Source organism: Cetorhinus maximus, chromosome 38 (assembly GCF_964194155.1).
Source record: "Cetorhinus maximus chromosome 38, sCetMax3.hap1.1, whole genome shotgun sequence".
In the NCBI taxonomy this organism is placed as follows: domain Eukaryota; kingdom Metazoa; phylum Chordata; class Chondrichthyes; order Lamniformes; family Cetorhinidae; genus Cetorhinus; species Cetorhinus maximus.
In genome coordinates, this window is record NC_135916.1 from 4,156,619 (window position 1) to 4,180,455 (window position 23,837).

Sequence of the window (23,837 nt, forward strand, 5' to 3'; positions counted from 1 at the left end):
GGAGGAGATTGATTTCATTTAATTCACAACATTCTCAGAAAAGAGATGTGATCAGTGTTCTACTCAGCGGGATGTTTGGATCTAGATGGACAGCCCGAGAGGTGGAAGAGGATTCAGGAGTCAGTTTAGAATGGAATTTATGGACAACATAAAATAAAATGACGAGCTTCTGAGGGTGGGACATGGTTTTGAAGTTGTACGGAGCTGGAATGAGGGATCTCCAGCAAAGAGTTGGTCCAGGGAGGATTACATAAATCAACTGCTTCTGGAAGGTGTGCTGTGTGACGTTTGAACTGGGTATTGTGCTTCTGCATTGCATACAAGATCTTGAAATGGAATCTCCTCTCAGTGAGATGCACTGATACAGTCTCTGTGTGAAGGGACACCACTCTCAGTGAGGTACACTGATAGATTATCTGTGTGAGGGTCCACATCTCGCAGAGTGATTACACTGATACAGTCTCTCTGTGAGGGAATCCTATCTCAGTGAGATGCAATGATACAGTCCCTGTCTGAAGGGACTCGTCTCTCAATGAGATTAATGTTTGCAGCCTCTGTGTGAGGGGACTCCACCCTCAGAAAGATAGAGTGATACAGTTTCTGTGTGAAGGGACACCTCTCTCAGTGAGAGTCATTGATACAGTCTCTGTGTGAAGGCACTACTCTCGCGTTGAGTTGCACTGAAACGGTCTCTGTGTGAAGAGTTCCTCTCTCAACAAGATACATTGATATATATCTGTGTCAAGGGACATCTGTCTCAGTAAGATAAATTAAGACAGTCTCTGTGTGAGGGGACTCCTCCCTCAGTGAGATATACTGGTACAGTCTCTGTGTGAGGGGACTCCTATCTCAGTAAGATACACTGATGCAGTCACTGTGTGAGGGGCCTCGCCTCCCAGTGAGATACACCGATACAATCTCACTGTGAGGAACTCCTCTCTCAGTGAGATCCAATGATACAGTCTATGTGTGAAGGGACATCTCACTCAGTGTGATGACACTAATAAAGTCTCTGTGCGAGGGACTCCTCCGTCAGTGAGATACAGTGATAAATTCACTTTCTGAAGGGACTCCTCTCTCGGTGAGATACACTGAATACATTCTCTGCGGGAGGGACTCCTCTCAGTGAGAAACACTGAAACAGTATCTGTATGAGGGGACAACTCTCTCAGCGTGATTATACTGATATAATCTCTGTGTGAGGGACTCCTCCCTCAGTGAGATCGGGTGATGCATCCTCTGTGTGAGGGCACTCCGCCCTCAGTGAGATACACTGATAAGTCTCTGTGTGAAGAGACCCCTCTCTTAGTGAGATACTGTGATACAGTCTCTCTGCGAGGGACTCCTCTCAGTGAGGTACACTAATAAAATCTCTGTGTGAATGACTATTCTCTCAGTGAAGTACAGTGATGCATTGTCTGCATGAAGGGTCTCCTCTCTCAATGAGATTTACTGATTCCGTCTCTGTATGAGGGAACTCCCCCCTCAGTGAGATACACTGGTACAGTCTCTGTGTGAGGGGACTGCTAACTCAATAAGATACACTGATACAGTCACTGTGTGAGGGGATTCCCCTCCTAGTGAGATACACTGATACAGTTTCTCTGTGAGGAACTCCTCTCTCAGTGAGGTCCACAGACACAGTCTTTGTGTGAAGGGACTCCTCTCTCAGTGAGGTCCACAGATACAGTATATGTGTGAAGGGACACCCCTCTCATTGTGATGACACTTATAAAGTCTCTATGTGAGGGACTCCTCCGTCAGTGAGATACACTGATACAGTCTCTTTGTGAAGGGACTCCTCTCTCAGTGAGATACACTGATACAGTCTCGGTGTGAAGGGACAACCCTCGCAGTGAGATGCAATGATAGATTATCTGTGTGTAGGTCTCCTCTCTCAGTGAGATACATTGATATAACCTCTGTGTCAATGGGCTCCTCTCTCAGTGAGATGCAATTATACAGTCTCTGTGCGAAGGGATCCTGTCTCAGTGTGATTCATTGGTATAACCTAAAACCTTTATTACAGTTCGCATGGCAATGTTAAGCCAATCCGTCCAGCGGCGCATAGATCAGATGGGGTCGGATATCTACTTAATCCTCGCCTGAACTCACCCTTCACTGAGTTCACAGAGCAAAAGATATCAGACGTAGCATAAAACCTGATTTCAACATCATTACTCTAGTTCGGCTCGTTTTAACCTAACTCAACTGACGGAAGTTTCAAAGGATTTTATTTTTGTATCTTGTTGAACACTACTCTACATTGCCTTCAATTTTCGAGGCCAGTATTAAACCAATGCTCCTTGACAATTACGCTTGGAGTCTTAATTTAAAATTAATCCCACTCTCCGCTGATTTTCTCATTCCTTAATAGAGTAGAACTGCAGCCTGAAACATAGCATTTGCATCAAACTCTTTCCCAGCAGGCTCCCAACATGTGCACACGTGGAATAGGGAGTGGGATAGAATCAGAGACCATCTGCCCAGTTACACCCACAATCTGCAGCATGATATTGCAATTGGCCTCACTGAACATTTCAGCTTTGACTATCCATCATAATTTGCTATTGCTTTAGATTTAAAATGTTTTCATGTTTAATCGAGGATACAATCTGCTCTCCGCAATAATATACAGGTTAAGGATGGGAAAACAGGTCATTGAAGGTGTTGGACTTCAAGTGCATTTTGCTTCCAGTTCCTGTGGCGAGGAACTCACCTCCTGACTCCCCAAAGCCAGTCCACCATCTACAAGGCACAAGTCAGGAGTTTGATGGGAGACTCTGCGCTTGCCTGGATGAGTGCAGCTCCAACAACACTCAGGAAGTTCGACACCGTTCAGGACAATGCAGCCCCGCTTGCTTGGAACCCCATCCGCAAACGTTCATTCTCTCCACCACCGACGGACAGTGGCAACAGTGTGTACTATCTACAAGAAGCATTGTAGCAACACTTCAAGGTACCTTAGACAGCACCTTACAAACCCGTGACCTCGACCAGCATGAAGGACAACGGTAGCGATGCTTGGGAACCCCACCACTTGGAACTTCCCCTCCAACCCTCTCATCTTCCTGACTTGGAAATGCACACCAACATAAGAATTTGGAGGTTACTATGCCGCTCTCCCCTCGGGGCTGCCCCGTCATTCAAACAGATAATGGCTGACATAATGGCGACCTCAACCCCACATTCCTACCTCCCTCCGTAAACATTTCACCCCCTTGTTTCTCGAGAATCTATCCAGCTCTGCCATAAATAGATTCAAAGTCTCTGCTTCCATTGCCTTTCGAGAAACTGAGTTCCAAAGACTCACTACCCAGACGGAAAATATTCCTCCTCATATGTCTTACATCAGCGACGACTCTATTTTTAAACATTAACCCCTAGTTCTAGTTTTTCCCATATTCACCCTACCAAGGCTCCTCGTGGTCTTAAAGGTTTCAATCAAATCTCCTCTTCCAAATTCCAGTGAATGCAAGATTAACATGTCCAGTCTTTCACCAAATGACAACCCGTCCATCCCTGCTTTAGTGAAGCAAATTGTTCTTCCTTCACTGTCGCTGGGTCAAAATCCTGTAACTTCCTATCTAACAGCACTGTGGGTGTACCGACACCAGTCTTACAAAATCCTGGAACTCCCTCCCTAACAACACTGTTTGTGTATCTACAACAACGGACAAAATCCTGGAACTCCCTCCCAAACAGCACTGTGGGTGTACCTACACCACAAGGACAAAATCCTGGATCTCCCTCCCTAACCGCACTATGGGTGTACCTACACCACCGGGAAAAAATCCTGGAACTCCCTCCCTAACAGCACTGTGGGTGTACCTACACCACAGGGACACAATCCTGGATCTCCCTCCCTAACAGCACTGTTGGTATATCTACACCAACGGACAAAATCCTGGAACTCCCTCCCTAACAGCACTGTGGGTGTACCTACACCAACGGACAAAATCCTGGAACTCCCTCCCTAACAGCACCGTGGGTGTACCTACACCAACGGACAAAATCCTGGATCTCCCTCCCTAACAGCACTGTGGGTGTACCTACACCAACGGACAAAATCCTGGATCTCCCTCCCTAACAGCGCCGTGGATGTACCGACACTGCATTTATTCTAATTCATTCATTTGAAGCTTCGCCGCTGGCTATGCCAGCTGGGATTGCCCATCCCTAATTTAGCTTGTTCTGTGGGCATTAAAGTGTCAACCACATTCCTGTGGGTCCACGCATGTAGGCCAAAGCAGACCAGGTGAGGCCGGCAGGTTCCCTTCCAGAAAGGACACCAGTGACATTTTCTGACAATTGACAATGGATTTGTGGCCAATTTAATTCCAGGTTTTTATTGATTTCAAGTTTCACCCATCTCAGGTCCCCTGAGCATGACGGGTCTCTGGAATACTAGTCCAGTGACAATACCACTTTGCCACCGCCTCCCCACGTTAAATGCAGCGGATCAAGGAGGCTGCTCACCACCACCTCCTGAAGGGCAATTGGGGATGGGCAATAAATGCTTGCCTTGCCAGCGACACACACATGCCGCTAATGAATAAAAAAAACAATCCTTTTATTGTTTAAGAGAGCAAGAATAGGCCTATTTCAGCAGAAATATAATCAACAATGGAACATACACAATCCTCCAGGGCACAGAATTCCAAAGCGTGACAACCCTTTGAGTGAAGTAATTGCTTCTCATCTCAGTCCTAAGTCCGGCCCTTTCTCCTGAGACTGTGTCCCCGTGCTTCGTTTTCCCGACCAGCAGAAACATTCTCTCAGTCTCTGCTCCGTCATCCCCCTCAGAATCTCACATGCTTGAGTGATATCACATCTCATTATGCGAAACTCCGCAGAATAAAGGCCCAACATGGAAAATGTGGTGTTTTTTATTTGCTCATCAGAGTAATATAACACAGAATCTTTTTACAGAGGCATTTAAAATGTTTGAGAACTGAGGTTGATGGGCAGAAACAGGTTGCTTCAAACGCTGCTCTGGAATGACAAGGTATTATAAGGTAATAAGTATATAATGCATGATTAAAATCAAATTAAACATGAGTTACTTGGGGCTGAAGACAGGAATACCTTTGTTTTCTTTACACGGAGGAGCTCTGTGTAAAGATAGTGAAGTGAAAGAAGTATCGAGAATGCCCGCTTTAAGAATAGTTTGGAGAGTTGCCTGAAGGCATGTGGGAGGTGCTGCATTTGGACTTCTACAGAGTGTACTACAGCATGCTGCAGTACAGAAAGAACAGGATGTCCCTGTCTGCGTGGTGCAGAATGTTAGCCTGCAGGGACGGCAAGTCATTGCCAAGGCCAATTGCACGGGGCCTCTATTTGTGGCCTGGCGGGCGGGGATTAAAATTTCTGTTGTCTTGCTTCAAGGAAATGGACATTATCCCAATGACACCCAGAGTGCAGGTCCTGTGCTCTCTATTTCAAGAGGGATACAATTAGCTTAGAAATAGCTCAGGGAAGATTCAATGAGATGATTCCTGGCACAGAGCGATTTGTCTTATGAGGAAGACGTGAACAAGTTCGGCCTAAACTCCTTGGAGTTTAGGGGAAAAATAGATAGGCGGTCATATTGAAACAAATTTTAAAAAACGAGCGGGCTTGACAGGCTACATGCTAAGAGGCTGTTTCTCCTCATGTGGGAATACAGGTCAGGACGGGGATGGGGAGAAATCCCTTCTCCTGTTCGCCGCACTATGGGAGGGATGTGATTGCACTAGAGAGGGTGCAGAGGAGATTCACCAGGGTGTTGCCTGGGCTGGAAGGTTTCAGCTACGAGGGGAGGCTGTACAGGCTAGGGTTGTTTTCTGTAGAGTAGAGAAGGTTGAGGGGGGCATACACAAAATATGAGGGGCGCATATGGGGTAGACAGGAAGAAACTTCTCCCCATAGCGGAGGTGTCAATAACCAAGGGGCATCGCTTGAAGGTAAGAGCAGGAGGTTTAGAGGGAATTTGAGGAATTTTTCTTCACCCAGAGGGCGGTTGTAACGTGGAGCATACTGTGAGAGGGGCAGTAAGAGGCAGGAAACCTCACAAACATTCAGAAGTATATCGATGAGCACTTGAAACGCCATAGCATACAGGGCTAGTACGATTAGAATAGATAGAAACAGATGCAGAAAAAGCTGCAAAAACTCAGCAGGTCCAACAGCATCTGTGGAGAGAATAAACGAGTTTTAGTATGCTTTGATGGCTGGCACAGACACGATGGGCCGAAGCGTCTGTTTCTGTGCTGCATCACTCTATGACTGTGACACCATGGCTCTATGGAGGGTAGTTTATCTTTGGGATTCTCTTCCACAGAGAGAAGTGGAGGCCGGATATTGAATTTACTCAAGGGTCACTTGGACAGAGCATTGATCTATAAGGGGCTCTGAATTATAAAGAGGAAAATGAACTGGAGGCTACAGTGTGATCAACCATGAAAATGTTGAATAGCTCTTCCTGTCGCTATTTCTTATGCTCTAACTTGGATGATGAAAATGACAGTTACTGATTGCAACCAACCACGGGGATCCTGTTGTAAGTTTCCAGTAACTGATTTTTTCCCAGTAACTGCAGAGTTGCAGAAAAATTGCAACACCGGAACTTTAACATAGCAAAGGACAGCGTCGTTCATTATCCGCCGCCTGGCACTCAAATTGTCAATTACAGTGTCACAATTTTAGTCAATGATCAAGGATATTTCTTAGGAATTTATATTTTTATAGGCAGATGGTTATTTGTATATTCAATGTCCTGTCAGAAGTGGAGTTGCAATTTTAAGTAACAAGTGCTTAAAAAGTGAAAGCTGATAAACATTTCATATTCAGTGAGGTATTGGAAAACGCAAGGGAGAAACTGATGAAAGGCCAGATTCAGAGAAAGGGCACAGGAGAGACGGGCCGAAGGATAAAAAGAGTGTAAAATGAGCGTAAAGAAGAGAGGGTACAGGGGTGAGTGTGAAGGCTGGAGAAGTATTTCATGAGGAGGTTGGGAAACGTAGGGGCTGGAGGAGGTTAAATATATTGGGAGGGAGTGAGCCAGGGGCCAAGCAGGACTTTGAACAGGTGGACGAGAAGTGTAGGGGTTGGAAGGGGTGACAGAGATAGGAGGGAGATGTGAGGGGGAAAGGGATTTGAACAGGAGGATGAGAATTGTCGGGGCTGGAGGAGGTTACAGAGATAGGAGAGGAGGGAGGTAAGGAGCCATGGAGGGAATTGTGTGCGTGATTGTGTGTGTCTGAGCGTTTGTACTTGTGAATGTGAGTGTGAGTGTTTGCGTGTGTGAGTGTGTGTGCTTGTGGGTGTGTGTGAATGTGTCTGTGTGTGTGTGGGTGCGTTTGTGAGTGTGTGTGTATGTGTCTGTGTGTGGGTGTCTGTGTGTGTTTGCGTGTGTGTGTGTGTGTGTTTGTGGGCGTATGTGTCTCTGTGTGTGTGTGTGTGTTGATGTGTGTGGATGTGTGGATGTGTGTGTGCGTGTGTAACTGTGTGTGAGTGTGTGTGTTTGTGGGTGTGTGTGAATATATCTGTGTGTGGGTGGGTGTGTTTGTGGTTGTGTGTGTGTATGTGTCTGTGTGTGGGTGTGTGTGTGTGGTTGTGTGTTGTGTATGGGTGTGTGTAAGTGTGTGTGTGTGTAACTGTGTGTGAGTGTGTGTGGGTGTGTGTGTGCGGATGTGTGTGGATGTGTGTAAGTGTGTGTGTGTAACTGTGTGTGAGTGTGTGTGTTTGTGGGTGTGTTTGAATATGTTTGTGTGTGGGTTGGTGTGTTTGTGGTTGTGTGTGTGTATGTGTCTGTGTGTGGGTGTGTGTGGGTCTAACTGTGTGTGAGTGTGTGTGGGTGTGTGAGTGTGTTGGTGTGAGATGCTGTCAGTGAGTGAGAAAACTCAGAGTGGGCGAAAGGCAAAATTGCACTCTCACCCCCCGCCACAAACTGTCAGTTTGTCGCCCTCCAACTCCCACCACACACACACAACACACAGATACTCAGCCCCTCGCACTCCTCCAACAAACACTCAGCCCCTCGCACTCCCCCAACAAACACTCAGCCCCTCGCACTCCCCCAACAAACACTCAGCCCCTCGCACTCCCCCAACAAACACTCAGCCTCTCGCACTTCTCCTCACACACACTCAGTCTCTCGAACTCCCCATACACACACTCGGTCTCTCGCACTCCCACCCCACACATACGCAGTCACTCGCACTCCCCCCACACACACTCAGACTCTTGCATTCCCCCCCCCCACACACACTCAGTCTCTCGCACTCCCACCAACGCATGCAAACTCAGTCACTCGCATTCACCCACGGCACAAACTCAGCCGCTTGCACTCACCAGCACACACACTCAGTCCCTCGCACACTCCCCCCCCCCACACACAAACTCCATCCCTCGCACTCCCCCCACACACACTCAGTCTCTCGCACTCCCCCCACCACACACTCAGTCTCTCGCACTCCCCTCACACACACTCAGTCTCTCGCATTCCCCCCACACACACTCAGACTCTTGCATTCCCCCCACAAAGACTCAGACTCTCGCACTCCCACCACCACACACTCAGTCCCTCTTATTCACCCCCGACACACTCAGCCGCTTCCACTCACCAGCACACACACTCAGTACCTCGCAATTACTCCCATACATATTCAACGCCTCGCACTCTCTCGACACACACTCAGTCTCTCGCACTCCCCCCACCGCACACTCATCCTTGGAACTCCCCACACATACTCAGACTCTCGCACTTCCACCCCACACATGCTCCGTCCCTCGCACTCCCCCCATACACACTCAGACTCTTGCATTCCCCCCACACAGATTCAGACTCTCGCACTCCCCCACCACACACTCAGTCCCTCGCATTCAACCCCGTCACACACTCAGCCGCATCCACTCACCAGCACACACACTCAGTACCTCCCAATCACTCCCACACATTTTCAACGCCTTGCACTCTCCCCACACATACTCAGCCTCTCGCAATCCCTTCCACACATGCTCAGTCACTCACACTCCCCCCACACATTCTCAGCCTCTCGCATACCCTCCCAAACATACTCAGTCACTCGCTCTCCACCCACACATACTCAGCCTCTCGCATACCCTCCCACACATACTCCGTCACTCGCACTCAACCCCACACATATTCAGACCCTCGCACTACCCCCACACACACTCAGTCTCTCGCACTCCCCCCACACATTCAGTACCTTGCACTCGCCTCCGACACACACTCAGTCCCTCGCAATCACCCCCAAACATACTCAACCCCTCGCACTCCCCCCTAGGCATGCTCACTTCCTCGGAAACACCTCCCGCAAAAATAATCAGTCCCTCACACATACACACCCACACACACACTCCATCTCCCGCACTCTCCCCAAACACACTCACTCTATCTCACTCACCTCCACGCACAATCAGACCGTCGCAAACTCTCTGCCTGAAAGGTTGGTTGTGTCAAAAACTCTTGCAACATTTAAGAAGTATTTAGATATTCACTTGCGTTGCCATGGCTCCCAAGGTTATGGGCCAAGCGCTGGAAAGGGGGATTAGTGTGGACAGATGTTTGTTGACCAGCGCGGACACAATGGGCAAAATGGCCTCCTTCAGTGTTGTAAACGCCTATGAATCTATGAGGTAGATTTCCCCCTCTAAAGGACATCAGTGAAGCGGCTGGGCTACTCATGGCAATTGATGGGACAGTTCTGCTTTCAATTCCAGATTTATTATTTGAAGTTAAATTCCATCCCCCCTCATGGTGGGATTTTCCCTCATTCCCCAGGGCCCCATTCCCTTGGAACTCAGGAATCCTTTATTTTCCATTTGTTCAGGGGTGTGGGCTGTTATTGTCCATCGCTAGTTGCCCTTGAGAAGCTACTGTTGATCTGCCTTCTTGATCCCCTGCAGTCGATGTGGTGTGGGTACACCCGCAGTGCTGTTAGGGAGGAGGTTCCAGGGTTTTGACCCAGTGAACGTGAAGGAACGTCTGATGTATTTCCAATTCAGGATGGTGCGAGGCTTGAAGGGGAACTTCCAGGTGGTGGTGTTCCCAAGTATCTTTTTTCCGCTTCCTGCTATATGTTAGTGGTCGTGGTTTTGGAAGGTGCTGTCGAAGCAGACTTGGTGAAATCCTGCAATGCATCTTGTAGATGGTACATACAGCTGCTGCTGTACGTCGGTGGCGGAGGGAGTGAATGTTTGAGGATGGGAAATGACATGGCAATCAAGCGGGGCAGCTTTATCCTGGATGGTTTCGAGCTTCTTGTGTGTTGAGGGAGCTGCACTGATCCAGGATAGTGGGGGATATTCCCTCACATTCCTGAATCGTGTCTGGTAGAGTGTTAACAGGCTTTGTGGAGTCAAGAGATGAGTTACTCGACGCAGGATTCCTAGATCCTGAAATGGTTTTGTAGCCACAGTATTTATATGGCTAGTCCACTTCAGTTTCCGGTCAATGTTCACCCCCAGGATGTTAGCAGTGTAGGATTCACTGCTGGTAATGTCATTGAATGTCAAGGGGCGAAGGCTGGATTCTCGCTTGTCAGAGATGTTCACTGCCTGATACTTGTGTGGTTAGAATGCTACTTGCCACTTGACAGCCCAAGCCGGGATATTGACCAGGTCTTGCTGCATTTGGGTGTGGACTGCTTCAGTGGCATTAGCACACTGACACAATCTCCTCCCAAACTGAATATATTTTAGCACCTTTATAAGAGCCCCTCTCACATTGAGGGAGGAGATTGTGTGCATGTTACATCCTTCGTGACAGAAAGCGGAGTGTAATGCTGCACTTGGGGTTTAGCATCGGGGAACCTTCAGTCATATTGCTGATATTTGCTAATGGAAAATTTGTACGTGTTGATATCATGATATAGACACTGAGATAGATTCAAAATTGCTTTTATTCAAATATGAAATGCTCGAGTGATAAACCACACAGCTACAGCATTTATTTCCCTTGGCTGGATTTCACTCTACACCCAGGATAGACATCATCCCAAGCAGGACAATAGCAACGAGACAGAAAACGTTTGGGAATGAATCGCATGTTCCATTAAAATCTAGAAGAGAAGGGAGAATATTAATCTGTTATTCTTAAACACCTTTGCAAAGACGAGTAGCGGCTCCTTGACCCCATTGTCCCCTCCATATGTCTGCAACCTGCACCACATAATACAATTCTTACACCCCGCTCCAAATCGCTCAATGCCCCAATTAAAAGTCCACCTATCTCGGTAGCCTCCTCCAACCCCTATAATTCGCATCCGCAAGTTCAAACACCATCATAGCCCCTCGCCCCATCTTTCCCTATCTCTGAAACATTCCCCAGCCCCTACAATTCTCATTCTCCGATTCAAATCCCTCCATGGCCCCTTACTTATTCCCTTTCTATTTCTGTAACCTACTCCAAAACCTGCAATTCTCACTCTCATGTTCTATTCCCTCCATGGCCCCACGCTCCCTCCCTGCCTATTTCTGTACCCTCCTCCAGCCCCTAAAATTCTCACTCCCTTGTTCAAAGCCTTCTATGGTCTAAGCGCCTTCCGTCCCTATCTCTGTAATACCCCTCAACCCCTCCAATTCTGACCCTCCATTTCAAATCGATCCATGGCATTCACACCCTCCCCCTCCCTATATCTGTAAACTACTCCAGCCCCAATCATTCTCAATCTCATGATCAAGTACCATCATAGCCCCTCGCCCCTTCTTTCCCTATCTCTGTAACATTTTCCAGCCCCTACAATTCTCATCCTCCTTTTCTAATCCCTACCTGATCCCACGCCCCTCCCTCCTTATCTCTGTAACCTCCTTCACCCCTACAATTCTCTTCCTCCTCTTCTAATCCCTACCTGGCCCCTCGCCCCTCCCTCCTTATCTCTGTAAGCTCCTTCAGCCCCTACAATTCTCATCCTCATGTTCAAATGCGACAATTGCCCTTCGTCCCGCTCCCTTCTTATCACTGTAACCTCCCCCAGCCACTAAAATTCTCATCCTCCTGTTCATCTCCCTCCCTTAGACCCTCCCTCCCTATCACTGTAACCTCCTCCAGCCCCTACAATTCTCATGCTGTTCAAATCCCTCCCTCACCCCCTCCCTCCCTATCTCTGTATCCTCCTCCAGCCCCTACAATTCTCGTCCTCCTGTTCAAATCCGTCCCTCACCCCCTCCCTCCCTATCTCTGTATCCTCCTCCAGCCCCTACAATTCTCGTCCTCCTGCTCAAATATCTCCCTCACCCCCTCCCTCCCTATCTCTGTAACCTCCTCCAGCCCCTGCAATTCTCGTCCTCCTGTTCAAATCCCTCACTATCTCTGTAACCTCCTCCAGTCCCTGTAATGCTCATCCTCATGTCCAAATATCAGCAAAGCACACCGCCCCCTCCCTATCTCTGTAACCGTCTCCGGCCCCTACAGTTCTCACCCTCCTGTTCTAATCCTTACCTGGCCCCTCCCTCCTTATCTCTGTAACCTCCTCCAGCCCCTACAATTCTCATCCCACATTCGGACATTCGAATAAAAAGCAGGATTCGGCCCCTTGGCCCCTCGGGCCCGCTCTGCCATTCAATAAAATCATGGCTGACTTGATTGTCACCTCCCGCCTACCACCGATAACCTTTCACCACAATAGCTGCCAAAAATCTATCTAGCTCCAACTTAAAAATATTCAAACGCACTGCTTCCACCGCCTTTTCAGGAAGAGATTTTCAAAGCCTCACGATGATACAAAGTTAGTCTAATCTCTGTCTTCAATGGGCCACCCTACATTTTAAATAATGACACCTAGTCTTAGATTCTCCCACAAGAGGAAACATCCTCTCCACATCCACCCTGTCAATACCCCTCAGGATCTTAAAGTTTTCAATCCAATCGACTCATAATCTTCTAAACTCCAGTGGATACAAGCCTAACCTGTCCAGCCTTTCTTCATTAGACAACCCGCCGATACCTGGCATTAGTCTGGTAAACCTCCTCTGAATCTATTGCATTTGCATTCTTTCTTAAATAAGGAGACCAATACTGAACACAGTATTCTAGGTCCAATATCTACATGACTTCTCGTCCTCCTCCCCATCTCTGTGGCCTCCTCCAACCCCTTCAAATCTCATCTTTCTGTTCAAATGCCTCCTTCACTCACTCCCTCCCTATCTCTGTAACTTCCTCTATCCACTGCAATTCTCATACTCTTGTTCAAATCCCTTCCTCGTCCCCTCCCTCCCGATCTATGGAACTTCCTCCAGCACCTAAAATTCTCTTACTCCTGTTCAAATCTCTCTCGCCCCCTCCATAACTATCTCTGTAACCTCCTCCAGCCCCTACAATTCTCCTCCTCCTCTCCAAATCCCTGTATTGTCCCTCGCCAACTCCCTCCCTATTGCTGTAACCACCCCCAGCTCCTACAGTTCTCAAACACCTGTTCAAATCTCTCAATGGCCCCTCGACCCCTCCCAATCTCTCCAACGTCCTCCAAACACATCTCGCGTCCTACTGTATAGTACCTGCATAGTGCCTCGCCCCCTCACTCCCTCTCTAAACTTGTTCAAAGCAGGTTGGTATTGGTCAAAGGGATGATTTTGGAAGAAAATCTTAAAGGAGAGAGATTGTGGGGATGTGGTGCGCAGGGTAAGGTGTTGCACGCTGGTTTGAGGGGAGGTAGTGAATAGAGAAAGAAAGGTTTAGAGTGTGATTTCCAGAGCGCAGGGCTCCCGGGCTTATGGCGCGGCCGCCAATGGTGCTCAAGGGATTTCAAGAGGCCGGGATTCAATAACAGAAAATAAGAAATAGGATCGGGATTAGACGAGTCGGCCCCTCAATCTGTTCCGCCATTCAATAAGATCATGGCTTATCTTGTGTTTCGATTTCCAGTTCCCAATCGAGGCCCCGATAACCTCTGATTCCCTTACCTGATAATAGTCTATCTACTTCCGCCTTAACAATGTTCAATGACCCCGCCTCCACAGTCTTCTGAGGCAGAGAGTGCGAAAGTCACACAGCGCTCTGTGAGAAAAAAAATCCTCCTCATCTCTGTCCGAGAAGGGTGAGCCCTGATTTTAAAACAGTGCACCCTAATTCAGGACTCACCCTTAAGAGGAAATATCCCTTCCACGCCCACCTTGCCAAGGCCGTTCAGGATCTTGCACAAATCCAACAAATCACCTCTCACTGTTCTAAAATCCAGTGCAAACAAGCCCAGTCTGTCCAACATTTGTCATGAGACAACCCATTCATTTCAGGTGGAAATCTAGGAAAATTCCTCTGAAACGCCTCCAATGCCCTTCCTTCAATAAGGAGACCAAAACTGCACACTGCATATTGAAGGATTGCAGTGACGGTGGAGGCGTGTTGTAGACAGGGATGGGCCGATGTGTCATGTATGGATTTGAACGGGAGGATGAGGATTGAGAATTGAGCATTGGAATTAGGGATGTGTTGGGAGCCCATGTAGAGACCTGTAAAGGGGAGTCCGTATTGGAGGTTCCTGCGGGAGGGCTCAGGGTCAGGTTGAGGCATTTGAAGGGAAGGATTATCATTTTAAGGTTGTGGCGTTGATGGAGCAGGCGGCAATTTAGGACAGTGAGCACAAAGCGGGGATACAGGAGCGGGACTCAGTGCGTGTGAGGACATGGAGCACCAGGCATATTGGATAAGCTTAGGGCTACAAGGAATAGAAGATGGGAGTCTAACCGCAATCGTGCTGAAAGGATCAATTCTAGAGGCAACAACAATGCTCAGATGAGTGTTTCAGGTTCAGATGAGCTGAGACAGTGGGAATCGAGCGATGTTATAGAGGTGGAAATGGGCAGCATTCGCACTGGCTTTTTGCCTCGGCAAATGATTAGCAGACGCATTGCAACACCACCATCTGCAAGTTGTTCTCCAAGCCACACACTATCCTCCCTGGGAACTACATCATCATCCGTTCACTGTAGCAGGATTTTTCTATTTTATAATCATTCACGGGATGTGGGCTTCGCTGGCTGGGCCAGAATTTATTGCCCATCCTTCGTTGTCCTTGAGAAAGTGGTGATGAGCTGCTTTCTTCAGCCGCTGCAGTGCCTGTGGCGCAGCTACACCCACAGTGCTGTTCGGGAGGGAGTTCCAGGATTTTCACCCAGAGACAGTGAAGGAACAGCGATATATTTCTAAGTCAGGATGGTGAGTGGCTTGGAGGGGAACCTCCAGTTAGTGGTGTTTCCATGTTTCTGCTGTCGTTGTCTGTCTAGATGGTGGTGGTCGTGGTTTTGGAATGTGCCCTTTAAAGAGCCTTGGCGAGTTGCTGCAGAGCATCTTGTAGATTGTACACACTGCTGTCACTGTGCTTCGGTGGTGGAGGGAGTGAATGTCTGTGGATGGGGAGCCGATCAAGCGAGGCTGCTTTGTCCTGGACGGTGTCGATCTTCCTGAGTGTTGTGGGAGCTCTACTCATGGAGGAAAGTGCAGAGTACTTCATCACACTTCTGAATTCTGCCTTGTAGATTGTGGGCAGGCTTTGGGGAGTCAGGAGGTGATTTACTCTTGGCAGGATTCCCAGCCTCTGACCTGCTTTTGTGGCTACAGTATATATATGGCTGGTCCAGTTCAGTTTCTGGTCAATGGTGACCCACGAGGATCAAAACCCCTGGACTCGCTCCAGAACAGCCCGGTGTTCTACACTGCTGTGGTTCAAGAAGGCAGCTCATCACCACCTTCTCATGGGGCAATTAGGGAGAAGCATTAAATACTGGGTCCCGCCTGTGATGCCCCAATCCCATGAACGAATGAGAGGAAATGTGTTTAAAATCTCATCTCTATGTCAAACATGACACCGAGTAATTGACCATTCTGTTCCAGTGTCTGAACAGTTGGGAGGGAGAGGGGCTGATTCACCGGCTTTGGACTTAATTTCGGAATGGCGATCGAAGACAGAGCTTTCAAGAAATGCAACATTCAATAAGAGGATGTCTATGCTCATTCGGCACTGGAAGTCCGACAAAGATTGTGACAATTGAGAGATGATGGAATTGTGCATAGAGGTGGCGGGGAGAGAGCTGGGTATTGCCAGCATAGATGCGTGAACTGACATTGCGATTTCGGCTGTCGCCTCAGGGGGCAATTAAATGTCACTCACCTGTCACAGTTACCTGCACCGCTTCGCTGTGGGCTGAGTAATATACCGTCTGCTTTACTATCCTGGCATAGCCACAGTTGAAGCTCCATTTCCCGGCACTGATCAAGTCATTGACGATGAACGAGGCCGACGGCACAGAGCCGGGTACAGGTATTGTTCCCCTCGTTTCTCTATCGCGGTACAAGTAGAATTGGCCACCGGAGTTCAGAATGGCGCCTGTGCAGGTCAGGCGAACTGGCCTCCCAGTGCTGACCTCGCCAGAAGGCGGCTCGACAGAAATGGTGGCCCTGGGGAGCACCTCTGAAATTAAACAGGCGCATACATGAATAGTCTACAGCACACCCTGGGAGACTGACTGAGTCAGGTATTGATGCACCAGGAGAAAGGCCGGGAGTGTGGGTCGGCGTGGGGTTATTTTGTCACTACCTCCTGGTACTCAGTATTGTCTGCAGGCACCTCAACTCGATAATTCAGATCAAAAATTACCCGGTGTCAAAACAGAAAGGCTTCTACACGGTAAGGGGCAAACACCTGCTCTAGGATTTGAGCTCCACAATCCAGGCCGACACTGCCCCCGGTTCCAGTACTGAGGGAGTGCTGCTCTGTCGGAGGTAGATGTATATAATCTCGGATTTGACCTCCAGAATCCAGGCAGACAGTCCTCCCGATGCCAGTACTGTGGGAGTGCTGCAGTGTCAGCGTTAGATGTATTTAATCTTGGGCTGAAGCTCCATAATCCACCATTAAATGAGATCATGGTTGATCTTCTTGTGTTTCGATTTCCACATTCCCACCTACCCCTGATAATCATTGATTCCCTAGCGAACAAGAACCTATCTACCTCCTCCGTAAAAATATTAAATGACCCCGCCTCCACCACCTTCTGAGGCGGAGAGTTCCAAATTCGTTCTATCCACTGTGGGAGAAAAAATATCTCCACATCTCGGTCCTAAAAGGGTGAAACCTAATTTGAAAACAGTTTCCCCTCGTTCTGGACTCACCCACAAGAGGAAACATCCTTTCCACGTCCACTTTGTCCAGGCCGTTCAGGATCTTGTATGTTTTAATCAAATCACCCCTCACTCTTCTAAACTCCAACAAGGCCAGTCTATCCAGCCTTTCCTCATAAGACAACCCACTCATTCCAGGTATCAATGTAGTAAACCTCCTCTGAACCGCCTCCAATGGATTTACATCCTTCCTTAAATAAGGAGACCAAACAGCAAGGAAAGGCAACTCTTCAGAATGGCCAGCCAGAGACTGGATTTGACCCTGACTGAGACAACGGAGGCGATTGATACAGAGACTAACCTTCCTTCCGACCGTAACATGGCAAAGTCATTAACGAGCAAACATCTTGACACTACGCACTTCCTTAAGTGAAGCAGCACACAGATAATCATCCTACTAACTCTGGTGAGGGAAAAGCTGTTTATGGAACTAAGATAGCAGCTGCAGGGAGTCACCAGAGATCTAAGGGTTCGTCTTATGTTTGGACACCATGTCAATTTGGGCGTGGAATGATCAATGGCTACATGGTATCAGCAGGGACAGGAGCATGCAGCCCCCAGCTGCCGAATAGCATAAGATGGAGCAGGCCGACCACGGCCCCTCCCGCCCTTTTTCTCCACTCCGCAGCCCGGGGAAGCAGGGGGGCGGGGCGGGGGGGAGGGAGTGGGGTGGGGGGATGTGGGCCGGAACGATGCCGGCCAGAACTTGTTGGCATCAACCCCGTCACACCCCTCTGAGAATTTTGTGATGCTTCAACCGGGAAGCCTCACCCCCGGCCCTATTTTACTGGGTCGTTCCTCACAGGGCAGCCCCTGTTAGCCTTGGAATCAGCCTGGTGAAGTTCCTTTGCAAGCCCCTCGGGCATCTATATCATTTTATCAAGCAAATAGACCGAGGCTGTGGACCAGCACCTCCTGGCGTTTCCCCTAGGCTTGCCAGCTCCTCTTACCTAATTACATGTTGTTGACTAGTCAAGTGCCCCATCCCGTGTTGCCCCAGAATTATGTTAGGTGGAGGGCGAATGACGATAGGACACTCGCCCCTGTGTCCCTGGGCGCTAAAAAGAGTATTGTGGAGTCTTGGAATGCAAAACCAAAGACATGATTTCCTGAGTTCAGACTGGTGACTGATTCAGGCACCAGCCTTTCGTCAGATTCACAACATTGGAAACTCAATTATGGCTGAAAAGGGGACATGTCGAAGCTTTTTGTCTGCCATTCATCAGGGCACTTGGCAAGAATATCAACATAAGGGGGAAATAAACTAAAATTTACGCCACAAGAGAATGCTGATTGTCTGGCAAGTAGTGCTGCCATCGAGTATGCACCATTGATGATGAGTGACAGTTAACTGCAAAGTATTGTTGTCTTCTTCCCCTTGTTACTAATTACCTCCACCGATATGGATTCAACATCTTCCCGTCCAAGATCATGTCTTATTATCGCACTTATTCCATCTTGTAATAACAAAGATACCCCACCACCCTTTCCTCCCTGCATGTCCTTTCGAAAAGTCCCATCCCCCTGAATATATAGTTCCCAGCTTTGACCTCCTTGTAACTGCATCTCTGTAATGGCTGTAAGATCATACCCATTAACCTCTACTCGTGCCATTAATTCATTTATTATGTTCTGAAAACTGCGTGCATTTCAGTAAAGAGCCACTAATTTTGCCTTTTTATGCGACAAAGATACATTGAATAACACATGGCTTACCGGTCACATTGAACTCCACCAAGTCGCTACGCGGGGACCCGTAATCTCTCCCTAGCACCGTCTTCACCGCCTTGCAGCTGTACGCTCCGCCATCCATTGGCTCCAGCTCCCTGATGGTGAAGGTGGAGGTCCGCACGGAGTCTGAGGTGTTGTGGGTGTCGATGATACTCCCGTCACGTTCCCTGTACAAGCGGGAGAGGCGGCTTGGGTAGCTGGTGGTGCAGTTAATGTGAACCTGATCCCCCACCGAGAGCACCCCGGAGGCCGGCTCCACGGAGACTGAGGGCTTTGGAAGCTCATCTGTAAGAAATGGGGCGCAAGGAGCAAACAAGTATGGCTGAAAAAAGAGACACGTCAGAGCTTTTCATCAGGACACTTTGCAAGAATATCAATATAATATGCTGGACAAAACAACAATTTCTACCGCATGTGAAGAAAGTGCTGATCGGCTGGCAAGTTAGCGCTGTTATGGAGAATGTACCAGTGATGATGATGGCAAGCATTGTTGTATTCTTCCGCTTCTTATAACTTACCTCCACCGATACGGATTCTACATCTTCCGACCCAAGATCGTTTCCTGCCAGCGCATTTTGGGAATATAAGGACAACATTGGGAAAGGAAGCTCGGGGCGGTCCCTGGGCTCACGTCGATCAGTCCTGACTTCAGCTCAGAGCCCAACTGACTGAGCAACTCAAAGCCGTGCGAAAAATTCCAACTTTGAGAGGTGGCGGGTTCCAAATTTGTGCTATTCGGCTGCCATGGGCTGCACGCTAATATTTCGGCTCTTGCTTTCCACTCTTTGGCGAAGGCGCCCCCAGGTTCACATAGCGATTCACGCATTAAATGACCCGTCACACCTGCGGTGCTACATTCCAGCTGTTCCTACGGTCACATGAACAGTATGGGTCTGTTTCTCCCGCGTGAGGTGATGAATTAGAGGAACTGAGCTCCCCTTGCTCAGGGGGAGGGAAATGTGCAGTGGTATTGTCGATAGACTAATAATCCAAAGACCGAGGGTAATGCTCTAGGTACTTGGGTTCCAATCCTGCCACCATCCGGAATCAAAAATCTAGCGATGACTATGAAAAGATTCTGGTAAAAACACATCTGGGTTCACTAATGTCCTTTAGGGAAGTAAATCTGCCCCCCTTGTCTGCTCTGCCCTCCATGTGACTCTAGATCCCGATTTAGACTCTTAAATGCCCTTGAACAAGGGCAATTAGGGATGGGCAATAAATGCTGGCCGAGCCGGAGATGCCCACATCCCATAAACCAATTAAAAATAAGCGACTTTCAGTGTTTCTCCCTCTCAGTCAGGGTCTTGTTGAGTTTCCCTTACCTGCTACATTGAACTGCAGCGGGTCGCTGAATGGCGAATATGCCCAGGTCATGTTCCTCTGGAAGAATTTTTGGTATTTGCAGGCATAGGAGTTCTGCCCTTTCGATGGTAAAGCTGCAGCGACCTTGAAGGCGGCGGTATAGTTCACTTCATTCGCCGTCAAGACTCTGTCTTTGAAACCCTTGTACAGTTCAACATTGCAGCCGTTGAGAGGGAAATAGCAGACGAGAGAAAATTCTTCTCCCGGTAGAATAACACTCGATGGCGGAACCAGAGACAGGATGGGTTTGGGTAAGGAAGCTGAAGAATAAACAATATATCACACACGGCAGGTTTGATACAAACATTTTTATTGCTGCTCCACAATGAATCCGCTCCCCTGCATCCCACACACTCATTAACGCCCGCCAGACAATGTTGTGCCCGCCGCCCAGCTGGAAATAAACCAGGTGGGGTGTTATCCTTATTTAATTGTTTAATTTGTTCATGGGGTGTGGGCGTCGCTGGTTGGGCCAGCATCGATTGCCCATCACTAATTTCCTCATGAGGATAAAGGGGCCATGTGGGGGGTACTTTGATTCCCAAAAGCCATTTGATGAGGTGTCCCATCAGATATCACTGTTTGTGATTGGCCAGTGGGAATTGTCCACATTCTGCACTGACTGTAACTCTTTCGAGTACATTCACAGTTCCTGGTTTCCGGGAGTGGGACTTGAACCCACAACTTTCTGATTCAAAGGCGAGGGCGCTATGAACTGAGCCACAGCTGACACCTCGTTGAACTGGTTGTAAACATATACAGGAGAGCCTTAGACTCATTGAATTACTCACCGCGCTGAGCTCCAAGCGACACCGCTGCAATGCACCGCATGGAAATGGAAGCAGATCAGTAAAGACATCGGTTAGTCGGTTGTACTGGAAATGTTGCTGCATAGGTATTGCTGTGAAATCACAGGGCAGCGATTGCATATTAAAACTGGTGAAATTAATACAGGAGCAGATCATTGCGGCGGTGGGGCGGGGGGAGAACATTTCATTTTGATGCAGTTCGAATTTTGTGAGCTGGAACCATTTGACTGAAAAGAGGAAGAAGATCTGATCGGAATATTGGAAAGGGGAATGGGATAAATAAGACAGGGAGGGTAGGGGAATACGGCATGACAGTGGGGGTCAGAGAGGGATGTGAACAGGAGGATGAGGACTGTAGGGGATGGAGGAGGTTACAGAGATGTGGAGAGGGGGAGGGTGAGGGAGTGATGTGAACAGGAGGATGAGGACTGTAGGGGATGGAGGGGATTACAGAGATGTGGAGAGGGGGAGGTTGAGGGAGGGATGTGAACAGGAGGATGAGGACTGTAGGGGATGGAGGGGGTTACAGAGATGTGGAGGGGGGGAGGTTGAGGGAGGGATTTGGACAGGAGAATGAGGATTGTAGGGGATGGAGGGGGTTACAGAGACACTGATGGGGTTTAATCTGAAGGAAATTGTTTTAAATTCGATGTGCAGGACAGGGGAATCAGAGCCATCGCTGAGCTAAAAGGAAAGATTTGGAGTTGAAAGTTTTGAGGAGCGGAGCATTGGGGTGAGAAACAATAGCCTGAGAATGTCCGGCCTCAATTCTTAACGCTTCAGAAAAGAGTTTGTGAGTTTGGAGCAGAAACCCAGTTTGAAACTTCCTCATTTCGAGTTTTAGAGAGGGAGAGATGGGGGGGCTGGTGTGGTTTAAAATAAAATCCCTCATGTGGCTGCTAACCAATTTTAAAAAGGAAGGGGCTGCACTTACCCATCAGCAGCAGAATGGAGACCACTGCCTCCTGGAGAAAGGGTTTGGTCCCAGAGACAGACATTGGGAAGCGATGATCTTCTTGCTGCTCCTCTGACTGGAGAGAGAGAGAGAGAAAGCCGGAGCTAAATGTGAAACTGCCAAAGACCTTGTGACGATGGAGGGTTGAGTGTCCCTGGATGTGAGGTGGCGGGTTTAAGTGATATTCTGTAACTTTTTTATAAAGCCGAGTGGCCTTGCTAAGAGAATCAGTGTGTGCGGAGAGTGCCCGGGAGAAGCCGTTCTGTTTTTTCAGAGGAACTGCCGCATCTTCTTAGGTACAAATCAGCCGTCACCGCCGTTCCAGTCAGACCCCTCCGAACTCGCCACACAGCGGGGGTCCTGCTCTGTCTCAATCACCTCCTCCCGGGCCGGGCACACACACAGGGCGAAGAAAAGATTGGAAAGATGTAAAAAATTAAATCCCCCGCCACCCGCCCCACCGCAATAAATGATGTTTGTTTCTAGCGTTGTTCCTGGGATAACGAATCGGTCTGAGAAATTGAGAAAATTATCCTGGGAATGTGTTCATTAGAAACCTTTTATGTGTGTGTGTGTGGGGGAGGGGGTTGTGGGGGGGTTAAACATTGACAAGGTCTTGCAGAGGATTTTCAAAGCACAGCAAAGTTATTCATTTACTGGGGGCGGGGTGAATGTGTGGAGATGATATTTGGGATTTTAATACAACATTTACTGGGGGCGGAGTGAATGTGTGGAGATGATATTTGGAATTTAATACAACATTTACTGAGGGCGGGGTGAATGTGTGGAGATGATATTTGGGATTTTAATACAACATTTACTAGGGGAGGGGGGTGAATGTGTGAAGATGATTTTTGGGATTTTAATACAACATTTACTAGGGGAGGGGGGTGAATGTGTGAAGATGATTTTTGGGATTTTAATACAACATTTACTGGGGGCAGGGTGAATGTGTGGAGATGATATTTGGAATTTAATACAACATTTACTGGGGGCGGGGTGAATGTGTGGAGATGATATTTGGGATTTTAATACAACATTTACTAGGGGAGGGGGGTGAATGTGTGAAGATGATTTTTGGGATTTTAATACAACATTTACTGGGGGCAGGGTGAATGTGTGGAGATGATATTTGGAATTTAATACAACATTTACTGGGGGCGGGGTGAATGTGTGGAGATGATATTTGGGATTTTAATAAAACATTTACTGGGGGCGGGGTGAATGTGTGGAGATGATATTTGGGCTTTTAATACAACATTTACTGGGGGCGGGGTGAATGTGTGGAGATTATATTTGGGATTTTAATACAACATTTACTGGGGGCGGGGTGAATGTGTGGAGATGATATTTGGGCTTTTAATACAACATTTACTGGGGGCGGGGTGAATGTGTGGAGATTATATTTGGGATTTTAATACAACATTTACTGGGGGCGGGGTGAATGTGTGGAGATGTATATTACGCCTTGTTGTTAATGGATCCTTTGAACATCACCGCTGTTGCAATCATAAATTAAAGCCCCCAACTCAATTAAACAACCCGATTCTTGTCCTCTTCTATATTTACATTAGCTACAACAGTGGTAAAATCCTCAAATGTAAGCAACTTTGGAAGTGAAACCAGAACTTTCTTTTACAGGAAGATGCATAAATGAAAACCAAAATTAACAATTCAAGCTAAAAACCCATGCCTAACACCTACAAATACAGATATAACTTACTTAAAATATCTTAATTTCCTAACACGGCCCTCTCCTTCGAACTGCATCCACCAATTCACTTCTTAAAAATAAAATCTCGCCAAACCTCCGTTCTTGGAGCCCGCTGCCCACATCTCCAATCTCCATTTCTTCTCC

General features: G+C 48.0%; 1 protein-coding gene across 1 annotated transcript; it reads right to left on the bottom strand.

Annotated features, from left to right (window-relative positions):
* Nucleotides 1–10,909: 10,909 nt before the first annotated feature.
* Nucleotides 10,910–22,355, bottom strand: LOC144672532 (alpha-1B-glycoprotein-like). Its single transcript, XM_078534369.1, has 6 exons — nt 21,959–22,355; nt 21,007–21,030; nt 20,176–20,475; nt 18,836–19,135; nt 16,110–16,409; nt 10,910–11,066 (listed from the first exon to the last, which is right to left on the bottom strand). Exons 1-6 carry the CDS (start codon nt 22,020–22,022, stop codon nt 10,975–10,977), a joined length of 1,080 nt encoding a protein of 359 aa, XP_078390495.1. The 5' UTR covers nt 22,023–22,355; the 3' UTR covers nt 10,910–10,974.
* Nucleotides 22,356–23,837: the final 1,482 nt, after the last annotated feature.